This window comes from Callionymus lyra, chromosome 15 (genome assembly GCF_982586985.1).
Source record: "Callionymus lyra chromosome 15, fCalLyr1.hap1.1, whole genome shotgun sequence".
Taxonomy (NCBI): domain Eukaryota; kingdom Metazoa; phylum Chordata; class Actinopteri; order Syngnathiformes; family Callionymidae; genus Callionymus; species Callionymus lyra.
This window is the reverse complement of record NC_141832.1, coordinates 9,526,170-9,547,313: the sequence shown is the minus strand read 5'-3', so window position 1 is coordinate 9,547,313 and position 21,144 is coordinate 9,526,170. Positions and strand designations below refer to the sequence as shown.

General features: G+C 37.0%; 1 protein-coding gene across 5 annotated transcripts in view; it reads left to right on the top strand.

Annotated features, from left to right (window-relative positions):
- septin9a (septin 9a) overlaps window positions 1-21,144 on the top strand; it is a 65,356-nt gene that overhangs the window by 42,834 nt on the left and 1,378 nt on the right. For all 5 annotated transcript variants that reach the window (XM_087808968.1, XM_087808971.1, XM_087808969.1 and 2 more), the window contains 8 exons: window positions 7,925-8,149; window positions 13,774-13,902; window positions 15,204-15,285; window positions 15,444-15,581; window positions 16,163-16,280; window positions 17,852-17,947; window positions 19,751-19,847; window positions 20,250-20,301. In XM_087808968.1, the coding sequence (XP_087665094.1) occupies window positions 7,925-8,149; window positions 13,774-13,902; window positions 15,204-15,285; window positions 15,444-15,581; window positions 16,163-16,280; window positions 17,852-17,947; window positions 19,751-19,847; window positions 20,250-20,301 (937 nt within the window). The remainder of the gene's footprint in view (window positions 1-7,924; window positions 8,150-13,773; window positions 13,903-15,203; window positions 15,286-15,443; window positions 15,582-16,162; window positions 16,281-17,851; window positions 17,948-19,750; window positions 19,848-20,249; window positions 20,302-21,144) is intronic.

The following is a 21,144-nucleotide window of genomic DNA, read 5'->3' as shown; positions in this document are numbered from 1 at the left end:
GACCGGCTCCCTCCTCCAGAAAAGTTCTCTGGAAACTTTTCCACTGAGGAGTCTCTCTGGCTCGAAGTGTTGTTGCCAGTAACAAACGATCATCATCCGGCGTATCTCGTATCTGGTCTCTGTCGGTACGTGTTCGTCCGGGGTTCCATGAATGGACGCGCTGTTGTTACGAGGGTGAAATGTGTCACAGTAGGTTTTCTCGGAGGAATCCAGGTGAATCTGCAGCGTTACCTGCTGCAGGTGAGCGTGTCATTACTGTGGAGAGACGGCTGTTTCTCTCTGTAATCACACTTCATAGTCGACCAGTCGCTGCACATCTTCATTAAAGTTTCAAAGAGTCCACATTATTCCACAACACTTTATTCTACCTCTTTAGTATTTAAAAAAAATTATTTTTATATACGTATTTTTTCATATTTCCATGTTACACTATTTCATTCTCATTCCTGTCAATCATTGTTCTTCCTTAAACCACTTTAATTCATTATATTCAATTCTATTATTAATTTTGTTTTTACCCTTTGCTTCTAACTTTTTCTTTTATTTAAAGTTTTCTTGTTTTTCCTACCGTTTTTTTAATCTTTCTGTTTCCCTTTCAATTGTCACTTTCTTTCAATTTTTTACATCATATTGCATGAATGTTTCTGTTTGTTCCGTCTTTCCTTTTATCTATTTTATCCTCCTTTTTAGTTTTCATCTCCCTTTTACTTTCTCTTTCTGAATTCTTCCTTCTATTACTTGTTTCTCTGGTCCTTTTTTTTATTTCTCTTCATTCATTTACTTTCTAATATTTGAATTCTTCCTTCTAAAACATTTTTTATTTCTCTTCATTCATTTACTTTCTTTTTTTTAATTCTTTCATTCCTTCCATCACTAGTTTCTCTTTCTGTTTTCTCTGGTCCTAGTATTTATCTTCATTTATTTACTTTTCATCACATGTTTCATTTTCCCTTCTCTTGGCTCCACCTTTCCTTTATCCCTTTTCCTTTTTAATTGCATCATCCTTTTCCTTTTCATCCACCTTCTCCTTTTTGTTCTACTCTTTGAATGTTTCTTTAGTTTCTCTATTAATTTCTATTTTGTTCCTTTTTAAGAAAAATGTATTTCTTCTCATTTTTCTTTTATTTCTACATGTATTCTTTTTTCAATTTCTTAATTTTCCTTGATTTTTACTCATTTAAAACCAAGTTTTTCAGATAGAAAGCAAAAAAAGAAAACCACCTGTAAGAAAGTTGATTTCAAACTGCTTTAACATATTTCCGTTTCAAAATGTCTTGTTCAGTCGGATGTGTCCGAAAGTCTAGAGAGATCGAGTATCTCCGGATTCTGCGAGATAAGACCGACCGGGGTGTGTGATGAACGCACTCGCCCGAGAACAAGGGGTCGAGAGGTCGTAAATCCTCTCCCCCCCCCCCGGCGTCATGATAAGAAGCCACTTTTTTCCTCCAGAGTACTTTCTAGAATTAAAATAAACTCCTTTTCTGGCATGCGTGATGAATCTGGTGTAGCCGGAGGAAGTGGGTGTCTCCTCGTGTCGAGGGGGTCACATGACGGGTTCGGGTGGGAGGGGCCGGCTGTTCCGAGCCCGAGCAGAGTTTTTCTGGCCTCACACTCGAGCAGCTTCCCTTCGACAGAGGACACACACACACACACACACACCTCATATAAACGGTGAGTGTTTCTGCGTCCGCTTGTTATAACAGGAGTCGACGGTTTTTGTGTTTAAAAGTGACTTGAATGAGTTTAATTCTTTGTGTATCATCATGTGAGCATCAGAAGGTGCGACTGTCTCGGCTTCTCGTTTCGAGGGTTCGAGTCCGAGCGTGACTTCACCTGCTCGTGCACGACTTCACCTCCAAGTCGCCCACCTTTGGTTTGGCTTCACCAGCTCGCACACATTCTTACGCTCACACACACACACACACATAGCTGTTAAAAAAAAGAAGCTTGTGGCCTCTACACTTTTTGTCAGGCCCGAACAGATAGTGTTTGGTATAGGACGAGGAAAAGCTCATCTGTACGTTGAAGTTTTCTTCAATCTCTTCACTGTTTTCACTGTGAAATGCCAAATATTCCAGAAATGTAACCGGAGAGAATCGATTTTCATCCGTGTATCTCCACACACTGCTGTACATTCTCTGAATATTCTGGTAGGAGTCGTGCATGACGATTCGCTCCACTTAATGTTGTTTTTTTTCCTGACCTTTTTTTAAAAAAAAGCAACATAATTACGCTTTAAAAGCTTTTTAAAAGAGGCATGATTGAGGATTGACCAGAGCGTCCGCGGTGGAGTCGTAATTAGACACAGTGCTGTTTAGACTGAGAATTCCTTTTGTAGTCGCTGCTCTGGTGGGCTTGTTGTGTTGGAGTGCTGTGGGTAAAAATAGTAGCATTGTTGGGCTATACAGACGTGAAGATGCCACCTTCACATTCCCAAGCTTTGAAACCATCTCCCTCTGTGTTTGATGATCTACTGACTCCTTCAAGAAACATCTTAAGACGTTTTTATTTGTTCAGGCTTTTCCTTGATTTTCTGGAACTCCTGTGTTGTTCTCAGTATTATCTTGACTTTTAAAGTATATATTTTATTGAGTATTGTTTTGATTGTTTAAGCGCTTTGTGACCCTGGTCTGGAAAAGTGCTATATAAATACAAATTACTTACTTACTTCACATTCCAAGCTTTTTGGATGGTTTATTCATGTGGAAATGACAAGAATAGTTCGTCATAGTGTGACAATATATATAAAAGTAAACGCTTAACCAATAGCCGCTGATTTTGTACCAGGAAAATATCTCATTGCTGGATCTTAAACTGCATTTTAAGATGATTTTTACATTTTTAATCTGTCTATCGACATCACTATAAAGCAGAATTGCCAATCCCTGATTGTTCCAAAACTATTCTTTTACAGATTTAAAAAGCATTTCAAAGGCCGTCAAATGTGCATTGATGGTCGTAAATGCCAATAAAACTGTTGTTTTTTTTTCTATTTGGGTTGAGAAGCAAGAAGACAATGGTTGGAGTTTACTTGACCACATAACCAAAGCTGTCCATTTTGGGAACTCTTTGATCTGTTTTTTTAGGTTTTGACTCCTAGTGGGAGGGGGGGGGGGGGCAAAGATACTAGGGACACAAATGGGTTCATTTTAGTGGCTGGTGTGGTCTTGGGTCTTGCTTAGACGGGGCAGCTGTTCATAGATGGAACTAAACCTCTGTCGCTGAAGGAATTCGTAGGAATGTAGCTTTGGCGGGCTGCGGTGGATATTAGATTCATGAAGTGCCTTGTGTTTCCGACGCATGTACGAGACATGTTTGGGTTCTTGGGTACTTTTTCCTCCGGGTTTACCTGAGGTCAGAGGTTGGATTGTTGAGCCTGTGGCGTCACAGAAGCAGCCGTTCGACTGATACACTCTCTGACCTGTGCTCTTGAGATAAATGGATGGATTGCTACCACAATCTATGACCATCAACAACTTCTGCAAATCGTAAATAACTGCATTTATTATAACTTGAGTGGATTCAGATAAAGATCAACGACGACTTGTTGGTGTTTAATGTTGTTAAAAAGTTGATTTCTCGACATGTTGCCACTTATTGTGCGTGTACGGAGAACACTCGAGACTTATTGGGTTGTTAGGAGTTTGTAGGCGTCTTGTGTTACCCCCCAACAGGATGTGTGAACCCCATGTTTTATCCAAAGACCTTGGAGTTTAAGTGGGCGCTGGTTGTAAATGTCCCTCATGGCGGTCTATTGTTAAATGTATTTCCAACCTTTTAAGTATGTTTAAACAGGCTTTAACTTCACAGTTTAGCGACGTCCATCTGCTCACCGGCATTTACCAGCGCTAATGAGTGGCCGTTCGCCCGAGCCGATGGACTTTTTTTTTTTAAAAGCCGGCAGAGGTCAAAGGGCACGCACCTCTGCAAAAACCAACCGATGGGAGGTCTGGGAACCGGGCCTCGCTCCACAAACATTCTGACTTTAATAACAAAGGGCTCCATGTTTGCACAGTCACCACTTCAATTTCCGTTCTTTATTGACGGATTCACTGTAAGGGTGGGAAAGTTGTTTTGCATGTTTTTGTTTATGTGCGTCCCCCGAGTCTCTGGTGGCTGCTTCTCCGCTCAAGCCCTTTTATAAACACTTTCGGTTCGGATGTTCCATATGTTAAAAAACCCTCACCATATAGGAAGCTTAACCCCCCCAAGGGGACTCTTGTATGACATTAATAAAAACGGTTTAAAATCTGGGTCACGGTCAGAGCTAAGCAAAGATTCGACCAGCGCTCTGTCCCGTCTGGGAACGTCATTAAAAAGACGGAACAAGCAGATGTTTTCTTTTTAAAAGACGACTCGTAAAAGATGCAAAGACTCAAATGACCCTTTCGGGAGTTCAGTCCACTAATTTCAGGTGATGGATCTTTGGCCCGGATGACCGTGTGTTTGCACATATTTTGGTAAGACTTCCAGTAGCAACTGGAAAAATCTATTTGATTACGGTAAATTATCTTGAACTTAGTTTAACATCATTGTTTTTTTTAAACTTCTACTGGAAATATCTGTTAATTACAAAGTCATGGTTTTGATGTAAAGGATCGGTTTAAAGATTCTCTCCGACCCGAGGTGGGAACTCAACCCATGACCCCGTGAGACCGTTTGTCACGATGAACACCCTGGTCGAGGTCGAGGTCGGCAGCGATCTGTGTGGTTTTTGTGTTACTTACAGAAATGAGCAGAGACGCGAATATAACCGGATCCAGCTGCGGCTTCAACGGCCTGTGGCGAGAAATGAAAACGAGCATAAATGATTCTAGTGTGAACAGTTACTCTCACTCCTTCTTCCTCCACTCTTTCGCCATGACCTTTTCTCCGGTTCGTGTTCTGTGTTTCCCCTGCGCCCCCCCGACACCCTCCTCCTCCTCTCATCATTGTCTTCTCACTCTTGTTTTTGGACTCTCTTCAACAAATAAGGCAAACTTATAGCGCAGGAAACCCGAGAAACGCCGTTCGAGTGCTGGTGATTGGAAACAGAATCCCGGGAATGACTCACGCACTTTCCAAATTCTGAAAGAAAATGTCTTATTCTGGGAATTTTGCCCTCGTGTTGCAGAGGAACTAACTTATTTGAACGAAACAATGATTGATTTATCATTTTCATGTCGAAGACTCTCATAGTCGAGGACGTAAATTCAACTTTTTATTTCAAACACATGTTGCCGAGCGATATTGAAGCTCAGAAGAGGTTATTTTTTTTATGTTTTCATTCAAAAGTTGACAGATTTTATACCGAAAATCAAGTCCATTTCTCAACTTTCCCACAGCGTTGAGCAAGAACCTTGGAAATCCCTTTGTGTTTTTTTTTTGTTTTTTTTGCCAAGTAACTCGAGGTCTCAACTTTGACTGGGGGCCATCGGGCGAGTACATTCATCATTCGTTACTTTGCAAAAAAAAAAAAGCCTTTCTTCTCTGTGGGAACTATTTAGGAGTCGGAACATCTGTAAATCTTTGTCTTGTCGCGCTCATGCCGTTTCCTGCGTAGATGCTTTTACGTCCCGGTGGTGTTTCGCAATAGTAGTTTTTTTGTGTTGGACGTATATAGCATTTATTGCCACCGAGATTATTTTGTTAAATATAAGACCAATGCTGTGTCTCAAATCGCATACTTGCGTACTCAAAGTTAGTATTTTTAGTGCATAAGTGCGTCTCAATTCTTAGTATGCGAAATTTAGTGTGCACACTAAATTGTCACTAAAACGCCCACAAAACTGAGTATGGATCGATGGACACTATCTACTCTAAACGGCTGCCATTTTAGTGATGTTGTAAACAGAAGTTGCGTCATAAATATATATATACTGATACCAGCTTAAATATTTCGTTTTTCATATTTTTTCTTAAATATTTCTTCCAAACTGGCAAAACGTGGTGCCAGCAGGTGGCGATGGTGTTCCAACAGCTGGTTGCAACATCTTTAAATAGTAGTAGAAGAAGAAGCTGTCGGGTCATTTCCTGTTTCCAGCAGTGTTTGATTTGAGACATACTATCTGTGGAGAATTCACGTACTAGTTAGAACGTACACTATCCTGATGCATACTAACTTCTAGTATACTAAGAGAAGTATGCGATTTGAGACACAGCACATGTGATTTGGATGATAATCGCTAAATAATCATTATATTCTCTTTAATATGCACTTTTCAGCAAGAGCGACATTTCAACTTTTTTTCAGGTTCTATAGAATAAATTGTGAATAAATACGGGTGAACTTGTTGTAGGCAAATTGGGCAAAGATTACTTTTTAGAGTACTTGCATTTTATGACATAAACTAGAGGTTTTTAAAAAAAAAAGTAGATTAATGGCAGCCATTAGCCTCCCTGGCATATTGTTTATTGCTTGTTCATTCATTACATTTCTACCGCTTTATCCCTTGTGGGGGTCACGGGGAGACCTATCCCAGTTTCATAGGGCGAGAGGCAGGGGACACCCTGGACAGGATGCCAGTCTATCGCAGGACACGCATAGACAGACAACCATTCACACACACATATCTACGGACAATTTCCCCAAAGTCCTCAATCAACCTCTGTATGTTTTTTGGACTGTGGGAGGAAACCGGAGTAAACCCACGCAACACTGGGAAAACATGGAAACTCCACATATTTTTCCGTCCTCAATAGCCTCATAAAAATCAACACTGAGGTCGTGTAGCTTTGAAATCTTATCTCATGTTCAGGCGAGTTGTTTGGGTTTTTAGTGCCGTTGACCATTGATGTCGACAGGTACAGCTCACCTGTCAAGGTGCGACCCCCCTCCTCCCCCCTAAAGTTTTTGTTATGTACACAAGGATGTGAGGGAAGTATGTCAGAGACCCGTCAACTCTGGTCGGGAATGATAAACAAAAACATTTTTTTGTGTCTACAAAAGGAGACAAAATGTGGGGTTTTCGAGATGAAAGCCAGGAGGACGGATGGAAGGTTGAGTTTTGAAGAAGTTGCTAGAACATCTCAGGTGGAGATGACACGGCTTTTGAAGCGTTGACGGAGGAAAGGGTTTTTCGTGGAGAGGGAGAGGACTTTATCAGGCAAGGTTGCGGGGGGGCCACAGGGGGGTGGGTTCGGACCTCGTGGAGGGCAAAAAGTCAGAGTGAGTTGCTGACTGACTGCTGGAACAGGATGAGGAAGTGGTGTAGGAGGAGAGCGGCTTCCATAGGTGGGTCTCCGTGACACACATACGCACAATGGAGCTCATTATTAAACAGCATGTTGGTTTTGAACTCACCGCTGGTTTCCACGGCGATGTTATTCTGCAGCAAAACCACTTCCATTAATCAGCGCCGACCGTAAATTAGGATTTGTGTCCCGAAAGTTCCACCAGGGGAGCAGGATTTGTGCCTTGGACCGGTTCTCGCCGCGAATAAATCATGGTCCGTGAGCTCGATGTTCCGTGTCTGCAGGTGCGACTGGATCCACGGAACAATCGCACAATAAAAACCTCTTTTTCTGCAGCGTCGCCCCATTTTTTTTAAAAATGTACGTTACCTTGGCGAGCGTTTGCTTCGGAGGTCGAGCTCCTCCTGCAGCTCCAGTCCAATAAAAGCTGAACATCTATCTCCCGATTGGACGCAGACCCTCGTGCATTCCACGGCTGAAATGTCGGAGTAATTGTTAGAAAAACAAACCGATAGATTTCTGCAAAGTCGGATTATGTTACAGCGAGTATTTTCAGTTTCCTTTTTGGCAGGAGCGCTGATCAAGTATTCACTCCGACCGGGAGGAACTTGAAAGCCGCTAAAATAACAGATCATTAGGCAGGTAGCAACATAACCTGACGAGGAGCTGCTTTTTTTCTATATTTGGCAAAAAAATGCAGCGAGTCATGGGTTGACCTTTGACCCTCCTCCTCCTCTCTGTGCTGACGCAGGGCCGCAGGTGATTTCCAGCTACAGCAGCAGCAGCAGCAGCAGCAGCGCCATGACGGAGACGGTGATGTCGGACTCTGCGCCGCCCCCGTCCGTGGGCGGCCTGTACGGGGACAGACCCGGCGGACCCGTCATGGACTTCAGCTACGTGGGCATCGACGCCATCCTGGAACAGATGAGGAGGAAGGCCATGAAACAGGGCTTCGAGCTGAACATCATGGTGGTCGGTGAGTGGAGATTTCAGCGTGTTTTTCCACAACAAACTGCAAAGAATATGACACAAAACTGAAATAAATAATATATATTTACATGCGAATAACAGGATTACACATGAAACAAACATTTGCAAACCCTTGGGTATACATGTAGGTGCAGTTAAAAATGCAGTATAAGTGGAGGAAATATTAGCAATAATATTGTATTCTACCTTTTATTCATTTGTGTGTCAAAATGTATGTCTTAATATCGGAAAATCAATAAAAAGATGTTTAAAAAATAAAAAACATAAAATAATATATATTAAGAATAATAATGATATTTATATAGCACCTTTTAAACAATAATAATGATGTTTATATAGCATCTTTTAAACAATAATAATGATGTTAATATAGCACCTTTTAAACAATTTAATTTATATAGCATCTTTTAAACAATAATAATGATGTAATATAGCACCTTTTAAACAATAATATTTATATAGCAAATTTTAAACATCAATTACTATATTTAAATAGCACCTTTTCGACAATAATAATGATATTTATATAGCATCTTCTAGACGATAATAATGATATTTATATAGCACCTTTTAAACAATAATAATGATGTTTATATAGCATCTTTTAGACAATAATAATGATGTTTATATAGCACCTTTTAGACAATAATAATGATATTTATATAGCACCTTTTAGACAATAATAATGATATTTATATAGCACCTTTTAGACAATAATAATGATATTTATATAGCATCTTTTAGACAATAATAATGATATTTATATAGCATCTTTTAGACAATAATAATGATGTTTATATAGCACCTTTTAAACAATAATAATGATATTTATATAGCACCTTTTAAACAATAATAATGATATTTATATAGCACCTTTTAGACAATAATAATGATGTTTATATAGCACCTTTTAAACAATAATAATGATATTTATATAGCGCCTTTTAAACAATAATAATGATATTTATATAGCACCTTTTAAACAATAATAATGATATTTATATAGCATCTTTTAAACAATAATAATGATGTTTATACAGAATATTTTAAACAATAATAATGATGTTTATATAGCACCTCTTAGACAATAATAATGATATTTATATAGCACCTTTTAAACAATAATAATGATATTTATATAGCACCTTTTAAACAATAATAATGATATTTATATAGCACCTTTTAAACAATAATAATGATGTTTATATAGCACCTTTTAAACAATAATAATGATATTTATATAGCACCTTTTAAACAATAATAATGATATTTATATAGCACCTTTTAAACAATAATAATGATGTTTATATAGCACCTTTTAAACAATAATAATGATATTTATATAGCACCTTTTAAACAATAATAATGATGTTTATATAGCACCTTTTAAACAATAATAATGATATTTATATAGCACCTTTTAAACAATAATAATGATATTTATATAGCGCCTTTTAAAAAATAATAATGATATTTATATAGCACCTTTTAAACAATAATAATTATGTTAATATATCACCTTTTAAACAATAATAATTATGTTAATATATACCCTTTTAAAAAATAATAATTATGTTAATATAGCATCTTTTAGACAATAATAATGATATTTATTAGCATCTTTTAGACAATAATAATGATATTAATATAGCATCTTTTAGACAATAATAATAATATTTATATAGCACGTTTTAAACGATAATAATGATGTTTATATATCACCTTTTAAACAATAATAATGATATTTATATAGCACCTTTTAAACAATAATAATGATATTTATATAGCACCTTTTAAACAATAATAATGATGTTTATATAGCACCTTTTAAACAATAATAATGATGTTTATATAGCACCTTTTAAACAATAATAATGATATTTATATAGCACCTTTTAAACAATAATAATGATATTTATATGGCACCTTTTAAACAATAATAATGATATTTATATAGCACCTTTTAAACAATAATAATGATGTTTATATAGCACCTTTTAAACAATAATAATGATATTTATATAGCACCTTTTAAACAATAATAATGATATTTATATAGCACCTTTTAAACAATAATAATGATATTTATATAGCGCCTTTTAAAAAATAATAATGATATTTATATAGCATCTTTTAAACAATAATAATTATGTTAATATATCACCTTTTAAACAATAATAATTATGTTAATATATCACCTTTTAAACAATAATAATTATGTTAATATAACATCTTTTAGACAATAATAATGATATTTATTAGCATCTTTTAGACAATAATAATGATATTAATATAGCATCTTTTAGACAATAATAATGATATTTTTAGCATCTTTTAGACAATAATAATAATATTTATATAGCACGTTTTAAACGATAATAATGATGTTTATATATCACCTTTTAAACAATAATAATGATATTTATATAGCACCTTTTAAACAAAAATAATGATATTCATTAATCACATTTTAGACAATAAGTAGACATTAAGCTTTGCAATGAACAACATCCAAGCATAATAATATAGTGTGGAATAGAAATCCCTCACTAACAAAAGAAATAGATACAAATTTGAATCAAATTAAACATTTTTCATACCAAACGTAAAAGCCACCAGTTCTGTTTTGTCTGAAGATCTTTCCAGGCGTCGTCTCGACATCTAAACATTCGTTCTCACGCCAGCACTTACCCAGGATATCGAATCCTTCCTTTTTAATCATGGCAACGACGTCGCTCCTCACCTGTCGTAATGATAACACTTTCACCCGATGACTGTGTTGAGACGCATCATGAATCTAATCACACACACACCCCGGCGAGCAGACAGACCGCCCTCCGCCCGACTCCACCCGACTCCAGCTCTCCTGGCGCGACGGCTCGTCCTCAGATGAAGGTGTTGAACCGGCAGCCTCGGGGCTGGAAGTCTGAGCAGCGAGGATCACATTTAACTCGTGCGGTGCATTTTAAATTCTACCTCTTCAAAGAGGGAAATGCAGCAGTTGTAAAGTGGATCACTGGGTCACACAAGTGGTTTTACAGAGGTGTTTATTTTTGGGTTCATCTACACTTAAGATGCAACAGATAGTTAAGGTATATTTAAAGCTAGAAACGTGAATCTAGTGACTACGACGCTTCATACTTTCACATTTTTGTTTTTCATAAACACACTTTGAGGTTAACAACATTTGTTCTATGATGAAATTGTAGTGTGGATTAAACAAGCAGATTATGTTTTTGACACAGGAAAGTTGAATTTCTGTCAATCGTTTGTCTTCAGGCACATTTTAAGTTGTGTATTTATGCCATGAGGTGAAGATAATTTACGTGACGATCACACAACTGGCCGACGTCTTGTTCTGACTGTCGAACCATAAGTTGTATTTACCAACCCATCTCTTACAGGAAGTGTAATATCATCTTTTTATTCTTGGAGGCTTGATCTATTTGAATGATTACTGTGTTGGTCCTGCTTCGTCAAAACTCCTTTACCTCGTAACTACTACTATAATCTGAGGAATCGTTGACGTCCATAATCTTTGAAGCTTATCTGAAACACTCATATCGTTTTTTTTAAAGTAGTAGTAGAATTAGTAGTATAAGTAGTAAAAGCACCAGTAGAAGTAGTTGTAGAATAAGTAGTAAAAGTAGTTGTAGAATTAGTGGTAGAAGTAGTCTAAGAATTAGTAGAAGTAGTCTAAGAATTTGTAGTAGAAGTAGTCTAAGAATTTGTAGTAGAAGTAGTCTAAGAATTTGTAGTAGAATTAGACTAAGAGTTTGTAGTAGAAGTAGTCAGAGTTTGTAGTAGAAGTAGTCAAAGAGTTTGTAGTAGAAGTAGTCTAAGAATTAGTTGTAGAAGTAGTCTAAGAATTTGTAGTAGAAGTAGTCTAAGAATTTGTAGTAGAAGTAGTCTAATAATTAGTTGTAGAAGTAGTCTAAGAATTTTGTAGTAGAAGCAGTCAAAGAATTTGTAGTAGAAGTAGTCTAAGAATTAGTTGTAGAATTAGTGGTAGAAGTAGTCTAAGAATTAGTAGAAGTAGTCTAAGAATTAGTTGTAGAAGTAGTCTAAGAATTAGTTGTAGAATTAGTGGTAGAAGTAGTCTAAGAATTAGTGGTAGAAGTAGTCTAAGAATTTTGTAGTAGAAGCAGTCAAATAATTTGTAGTAGAAGTAGTCTAAGAATTAGTTGTAGAAGTAGTCTAAGAATTAGTTGTAGAAGTAGTAGAAGTAGTCTAAGAATTTGTAGTAGAAGTAGTCTAAGAATTAGTTGTAGAAGTAGTCTAAGAATTAGTTGTAGAATTAGTGGTAGAAGTAGTCTAAGAATTAGTAGAAGTAGTCTAAGAATTTGTAGTAGAAGTAGTCTAAGAATTTTGTTGTAGAAGTAGTCTAAGAATTAGTTGTAGAATTAGTGGTAGAAGTAGTCTAAGAATTAGTGGTAGAAGTAGTCTAAGAATTTTGTAGTAGAAGCAGTCAAATAATTTGTAGTAGAAGTAGTCTAAGAATTAGTTGTAGAAGTAGTCTAAGAATTAGTTGTAGAAGTAGTAGTAGAAGTAGTCTAAGAATTTGTAGTAGAAGTAGTCTAAGAATTAGTTGTAGAAGTAGTCTAAGAATTAGTTGTAGAATTAGTGGTAGAAGTAGTCTAAGAATTAGTGGTAGAAGTAGTCTAAGAATTTTGTAGTAGAAGCAGTCAAATAATTTGTAGTAGAAGTAGTCTAAGAATTAGTTGTAGAAGTAGTCTAAGAATTAGTTGTAGAAGTAGTAGTAGAAGTAGTCTAAGAATTTGTAGTAGAAGTAGTCTAAGAATTAGTTGTAGAAGTAGTCTAAGAATTAGTTGTAGAAGTAGTCTAAGAATTAGTTGTAGAATTAGTGGTAGAAGTACTCTAAGAATTTTGTAGTAGAAGTAGTCTAAGAATTAGTTGTAGAAGTAGTCTAAGAATTAGTTGTAGTAGAAGCAGTATAAGAATTTGTAGTAGAAGTAGTCTAAGAATTAGTTGTAGAAGTAGAAGTAGACTAAGAATTTGTAGTAGAAGTAGTCTAAGAATTAGTTGTAGAAGTAGTCTAAGAATTAGTTGTAGAAGTAGTCTAAGAATTAGTGGTAGAATTAGTAGTAGAAGTATACTACGAATTTGTAGTAGAAGTAGTCTAAGAATTTTGTAGTAGAAGCAGTCAAAGAATTTGTAGTAGAAGTAGTCTAAGAATTAGTTGTAGAAGTAGTCTAAGAATTTTGTAGTAGAAGTAGTAGTAGAAGTAGGCTAAGAATTAGTTGTAGAAGTAGTTGTATAAGTTAAAATCAGCAGTAGTAGTAGTATTCGAAGTAGTAGTGAGTAACCAGATCTTTATTTCTAAATGGAAATACGCTCTTGTTTTATGGCACCAATAAAATATAAAAACAACACAAGTGAGAACAAAACTACTCTATATGTGATGTGCTAGAAAAATATTGGTTTAGAAATGAAATGCTGAACATATTTACTAGTAAATGAACAATATTCATTAATAAACAAACATTTTCAGAAATCCCTTAAAATACTGAGATGTCCATGGTCTAATGCTATATTTGAAATTGTGTTCATGGGAGAAGTTTGACTCTAAGGTGTGGTTTCTGCTCTCAGGACAAAGTGGTTTGGGGAAGTCCACGTTGATGAACACGCTGTTTAAATCCAAAGTCAGCCGCAAGTCTGCGATGGCCATGGCCCAGGAGAAGATCCCCAAGACCATCGAGATCAAGTCCATCAGTCATGGTACGTCCTGGTGCTTTTTTTCATTTGTTTTCTCGCGTCTCCGCTGGTGGCGCTTACCGGCAACATTGTGGTGATACGCAGTGCATAATGATACAATATAGTGTGATACTGTAGTAACAAGGATATATTTGTAGTATTGTCGAGTACTTGACTCTGTTGTTGTAGAATTTACAGACCACATGACTCTTGACGAAGTCGTAACTGATTTCACTTGTTTATGTCCAAACATCAGCTTTAAAAACTGCTGGAGTCACTCTATCCTCTCATCCTCAGTCATCGCCGGGATCTCTATTAAACGACTGCTACCATGTAGCGACATATTTTGAAACATCAGCTTGAAAACGAGTGGCCGTATCCTCTCGTCCTCAGTCATCTGGCTGGATTTTTGATTGTGCCTTAAGCTGCCCTCTAACTGCCAGAAGTTTAATGCAACACAAAAATGAACAAACTGAATATTCCCATGTTAATTGTAAATATAAAAAAATATATATGTATATATAAATATATATATATTATACAAACTTTATTGAAATATAAACCATAAAAATACTTTTTGATTTAAAAGCAGAAATGGTAAAGTAAACTACCGTATTTTCCGGACTATAAGTGGCTCCGGAACATAAGTCGCACCAGCCATAAAATGCATAAAAATGAAGGAAAAAAACATATAAGTCGCACTGGAGTATAAGTCGCATTTTTGGGGGAAATTTATTTGATAAAATCTAACACCAAGAACAGACATGTCATCTTGAAAGGCAATTTAAAATAAAAATAGAATAGAGGCAACAACAGGCTGAATAATTGTACGGTATGTTACGTTACATGACACAACTGAGAACCTGGTATGTTAACATAACATATTAAGAGTTATTCAGATAACTATAGCATAAATAACATGCTAAGAAGTTTACCAAACCATCCGTGTAACTGCAAATAACTCAAATCCAATGAAATCTTCATCCTTCGGTGTCACTTTTAATAAACTCCGCTAACTGCGGAGGTAGAAGATGCGGCGCTTCCTCTTCTACGTCGAAATTATCAACACAGGCCTAGAGCGCCCTCTTGCGGTTTAGTGTGAAAATAACATGTGAAATGATATACCGGTAATAATGTGTTAATAATTTCACACATAAGTCGCCCCCGGCCAAACTATGCAAAAAACTGCGACTTATAGTCCAGAAAATACGGTACTTGATGTTGAATGTTGACACCGAATCGTTCAAAGAAAGATGGCGATGTATCGTCGTATCGATATCTTCTCCTGGTGGTGGAAACTTGACTGTTTGAACGTGACGTTGCAGACATCGAGGAGAAGGGCGTCAGGATGAAGCTGACGGTGATCGACACGCCAGGTTTCGGGGACCAGATCAACAACGAGAACTGGTAAAAAAAAGTTCACTCGACATCCTTCTTGTGAAGCATCTCGAAAAAAAAATTAATCCTCCATTTTGTTCCTGCCGCTCCCCTCTCCTCCCCCATCCCTCCCTCTCTCTCTCTATTTTTTCCTTCTGCAACTTCCTCTCCACCGTCCTCCCCTGCAGTTGGCAGCCCATCATGAAGTTTATTAATGACCAGTACGAGGCGTATCTGCAGGAGGAGATCAACATCAACCGGAAGAAGAGGATCCCGGACTCCAGAGTCCACTGCTGCATATACTTCATCCCCCCGACCGGACACTGGTACGAAAACACCTCCAGCGAAGCGAAGATGTTTCACTGACTCGCACTCGTCTCGTCCTGCACACGAGTGTAACCGGAGACGGTGAATCTGGAGCAGAAACAATGCTCCGTGTTCTCTCACTGTGGGTTTTTACTGACATTCACATCTGGCTCTGATCGCATGAGCAGCCCTCCCTCCGCCGCCGGAGAGGATGGGGGGATGGTTTGCACACTCTCGTGTCCGTCAACCCACGAATTCCCTCTTCGCTCTAAAAGCATTTTTTTTCTCTCTCTGGCTCTCGATGTTTACCGTCAAAAGTTGACAAACGGGGGCGACTCTCATGTCCTGGATCGTCTCAACCCCCCCGACCATGTTGATCCAACACTGCACATGTCACATGCTCCGGCAGCTGCTCCGGATTTAACCTTAAAAAAAAAAAAAAAAAAAGCCCTGCTTGGAGGGACGTGAGCGGCTGCGTTCTGTCAACCCCCTCGTGACTGTCGGCGACATCTGCTGGACGCTCTCAGCGTCGCACACACACACATACTCATACTATTTTTTTCGTTGGTTTGACCGTCTGGTGTTCGTCTCTCTTCGTCAGCCTGCGACCTCTGGACGTGGAGTTCATGCGGCGCCTCAGCAAGGTGGTCAACATCGTGCCCGTCATCGCCAAAGCCGACACGCTGACGCTAGAGGAGAGAGACTTCTTCAAGAAGAAGGTAGAGATCCAACCCTGCAAACACTTGTCCTTCAGCATCACTCTGGCTTAGACTGTATTAAATAGACAAGTTCATGTCCAGAAGAAAGTGCTGTGTGAATGCTGAGTAGTGAAATACTTGAAAGTATTTAATTAGTATTCAAAGTAAATATGTGTGGAAACAGTTGAAATGATAGAATAAAGAAGAAAGACTGATGTGAAGACATTGAAATAAACTGAAAACGGTTGCGAAGAAAAAAAGAAGAATCCAAAGGAGGAGAAAAAAGTAGTAGAAATGTTAATAGAAGTGGATTTTTTAGTAGTTGTGGGAGTAGAAGAAGTAGTAGTAATGGGAGTAGAACTAGAATTAGTTGTAAATTAGAACTAGAATTAGTTGTAAATTAGAACTACAATGAGTTGTAAAATTAGTAGTAGAATAAGTAGTGAAAGTAGTAGTAGAATAAGTTTTAGAATTGGTACTAAAAGTACCAATAGAATTAGTATTAGTAGATGTAATAGTAGTAGAATTAGTAGTAAAAGTAGTAGTATATGTAATAATAGTAGAATTAGTAGTAAAAGTAGTAGTATATGTAATAATAGTAGAATTGGTAGTAGAAGTAATAGTAACAGTAGTAGAAGTAGTAGTAGAATAAGTAGTAGTAGTAGTATAATTAGTAGTTGTAGTAGTAGAATGAGTAGTAGAAGTAATAGTAGTAGTAGTAGTAGAATGAGTAGTAGTGGACCGAGAAGTTGAAGTTATAGTAGAAGTAGTAGTAGAACGAGTAGTAGAAGTAATAGTAGTATTAGTAGAACGAGTAGTAGAAGTAATAGTAGTATTAGTAGAACGAGTAGTAGTAGTAAAAACGAGTAGTAGAAGTAATAGTAGTAGTAAAAACGAGTAGTAGAAGTAATAGTAGTAGTAGAATGAGTAGTAGAAGTAATGGTAGTTGTAGAATTGGTAGTAGAAGTAATAGCATAAGTAGAAGTAGTTGTAGAAGTAGAATTAGTAGTGGAAGGATAAGTAGTAGTAGTAGTAGTAAGCAGACAAAAGTGTTTTTAAAGTTGAAGGAAGTATGTAGGTGTGAGTTGATTAAAGTACCTGAAGGTCAAAGTGGAAGGAGTTGAAACACGAGTTGAAGATTCAAGTGAGTGAGGGGAAAAAAAGAGGAATAGAAGAAAGAGTTGAAGAGATAAAGGAAAGATAGAACATAGCGCGCATTACTGGAATGAGCCGAAACATAATCTACTCATTGTGCTTATATTAAAATGATCTTATGAAACATAAATATTGTTTTTTAAAATGAACCTTTTTCTGATCTGTTGTGTAAAAGTGTTGACCTTGACGAGGCTGATCTCATGGTCATGAAGAACAGATGCAGCTCCGCTTGTTTGTAAACAAACCTTCATTAATCCTTAAATTCCAGTCGATTAGGAGGTAGATTAGTGTTAATACCCCCCTCGCCGCGAACATCACTCAGTATTAACACCGTGTGTTGTCTGAAGTCTGTGTTAATCACCGCCGCCGGACTGATCCCTGCAATTAAAACTGCAGTTTTTTCAAAGTTGCCTAAAAGGTGTCCTTGTTGTCTCCAGATCAGGGAAGAGCTGCGAGCCAACGGCATCGACGTCTACCCTCAGAAGGAGTTCGACGAGGACGCAGAGGACCGCATGATCAACGAGAAGATCAGGGTGAGCAGAATCACTTTTATCAGACTTTTATCTCTGAAATAATGTCTCGTTATTCAAATAGAAACTTTTAAATGGAAGAGCAAATCAGGTTTGGCTCCCCCTGTTGTTACAACAGTGTAATTACACCAGTCCCAACCATCACTCACCGATCCTTTTGTTCACAAATCAGAGGAAAAACAAAAGATGTTGTCGAGTCAATATTAGGGTGTGTATTCAACGATACCATACATAGTGATACTGTAGTAACAAGTATATATGTGTAGTATTGTCGAGTACTTGACTCTGAATTTACAGACCACATGACTCTTGACTAAGTCGTAACTGCTTTCATTTGTTTTCAAACCAAAATATGTTAAACATCAGCTTTAAAAGCTGCTGGATTCGACTGTATCCTCTCGTCCTCAGTCATACCCAGAATTTACAGACCACATGACTCTTGACGAAGTCGTAACTTTTTTCATTTGTTTTCAAACCAAAATATGTCCAAACATCAGCGTTAAAAGCTGCTGGAGTCACTGTATCCTCTCGTCCTCAGTCATCGCCGGGATCTTCATTGTTCCTTTAGCTGCAGAGGACGTAATGACTATCTGCCATCTAGTGGCCAGAAGTTTAATTTGAACACAAAAAAAGAACAAATTATGAATATTTGCATAATAATTGCAAATTCAAATGTTTCATTCATTTATTTTAAAGAAAAATGTATTTAACTAAAAAAACATAAAAGGACAAGGGTATAAAAATGCACTTAATATTTTGAGTACAAAAGTGTGAGAATCTAGTGTAGATCGATGGACACTTGGTGACTGAGACGACGCTACGTCCAGAGCTAAGTCGCCAAACGGAAGATGCGTAACTGGATCTGAAGCAGATACTGACGTAAATGTCTTGAGGAAACGACACAACAACAATAATAACACAATGAAACACAACTTAATAAGTTGTTTTGATCGGAGAAAAGTGCTGTCAAGTGTCGGTGATGGTGTTCGAACGACGTTTCAATCAGTGTACTGTGAAGCAGTGCGCGATCTGAGATACAGCAATACTCAGTACTTCAAACTGAAAACGGTTGCGAAGAAAAAAAAAAATAATAATACAAAAGAGAAGAAGAAAAAAGTAGTAGAAATTTTAATAGAAGTAGACATTTTTGTAGAAGTAAAATGTTTAGAGTAGAAGTAGAACTACAATTAGTGGTTGAATTAGTAGTGAAAGTAGTAGTAGAATAAGTAGTAAAAGTAGTAGTAGTAGTAGTAGTAGAATTAGAAGCAGTATAAGAATTAGTTGTAAAATTAGTAGCAATAGTAGAAAATGTAGAAGTAGTCTAAGAATTAATAGTAAAATTATTAGTAGAAGTATAATAAGTAAAAGAAGCAGCAGTAGTAGCAGTAGAAGTAGTGAGTTGAAAAAAGTGTTTTTAAAGTGGATTAAAGTCCCTTAAGGATCAAAGTGGAAGGAGTTGATTCGTGATTTAGCCATGCTGGAAATGAATTAAAGCACCGTCTCCGATCTACAGCTGTGGAGCAGTTCGGTGGTTTCAGGTCGAGTTCATCTCAAACGTTCCAAATGAATCACAATCACAGAAGAAACAACTGGAAAGTTGGAGCTCGAACTGTTTTATTTGAAATAACATTCCTGCTCCGGAGCCTTAAGTACAGTCGAGTACGAACATAAAACCTTCTAATAAACATTCTTAGATTTACGCTCTGAAGGATATCAAAGGAAACATCATGGAAGGATGAGATCACGTCTCTCACCGACCGTTTGTGTTACGTTTGTGTTTCTGAAAGTGTCTCCATCATGTCTCAGGAGATGATCCCCTTCGCTGTGGTGGGCAGCGACCAGGAGTACCAGGTCAACGGCCGGCGGCTGCTGGGCAGGAAAACCAAGTGGGGAACCATCGAAGGTACGAGCTGGCAGAAGACACCCGGAGACAAACAGTCCAGGCGTCTATAAAACAGAGCTTTGTTCAGGGTTCAGACTGTGCGTCATGGAGCAGACGACACCACATCTGTTCTTCTGACACGGGTCTGTGCCGTCGTAGTCGGGTTCATACAAAACACTGGGGTCTTCAGCGGGTCAAGGACGAGGTTTAGTTTCCGCTGATGCATCTCGTTTCTCATCTCGCTTCTCATCTCGCTCAAGACACGAGCCTCGTGTCTGCAGTTTGGTTTCGTTTGCTCAGAAGCAGGAGATTCATTGGAAAATTATGAAGATTACAGGCTCCCTCTAGTGGACGTTAGAGTGAAAATCACCCTCTGAATCTGCTTCAATGTTAATGTCGAACCTTGTTCTGTGTGTCCTTCAGTTGAAAACATCGCCCACTGTGAGTTCGCTTATCTACGGGACCTGCTCATCAGGTGAGTGTTTTTTTATTTTAATGTACTTTTTACTAAATCAACTTAATCGATGGTTTATGTAACGTTTGCTGACGACTCTTCCTTCTCCCTCTGAACACAATATTAAAATAAACACAATTTGAATAATTACAAACAATTAAATCTCAATTTTATTATTCTTTTTTCAATATACTCACTTCAATGTACAAGTCAGTTATTTTATTAAGATTATTAAGTTTATTCTATAGTTTCCAAACCAGACAAAAACTGTTGTTTTTTTTAAGATCTACGCGATAAACTTGTTTTTTTTATGGTTCCAAAAAAAGCCTTTTTTCTTCACTATATTCTTGTTTTTTTCAACACTTTTAAAATTAAATTTTTATTTAACGTAAACTTTTAGCTTCGGATTTTTCATTTTCTGTTTTTTTTTTTTCGTTTTCTTCACACTTTTAATCAACAATATGTATTTATGTTTTTCTCATCATACAAGTAGTTTTGTCCTTTATTTAAACATTTTAATCATTTTACTTTCTTTACCATCTTTAGTGTGATTTTGTGTCTTATATCACACTTTAAATCAACGATAAGTATTTAAATTGTTTTTCTAGTTTTGTCCTCTATTTAGGCTAAAAATCAAACATTTAGATTTTAATCGTTTTACTTTCTTTACCATCTTTAGTGTGATTTTGTGTTTTTTTTCCCCACACTTTAAATCAACGATATGTACTTAAATGATCTTTTTCTCAACATACAAATCGTTTTGTCCTTTATTTAAACATTTTAATTGTAATCATTTTACTTTCTTTAGTGTGATTTTGTGTTGTTTTTTTCACACTTTAAATCAACGATATGTACTTAAATTAT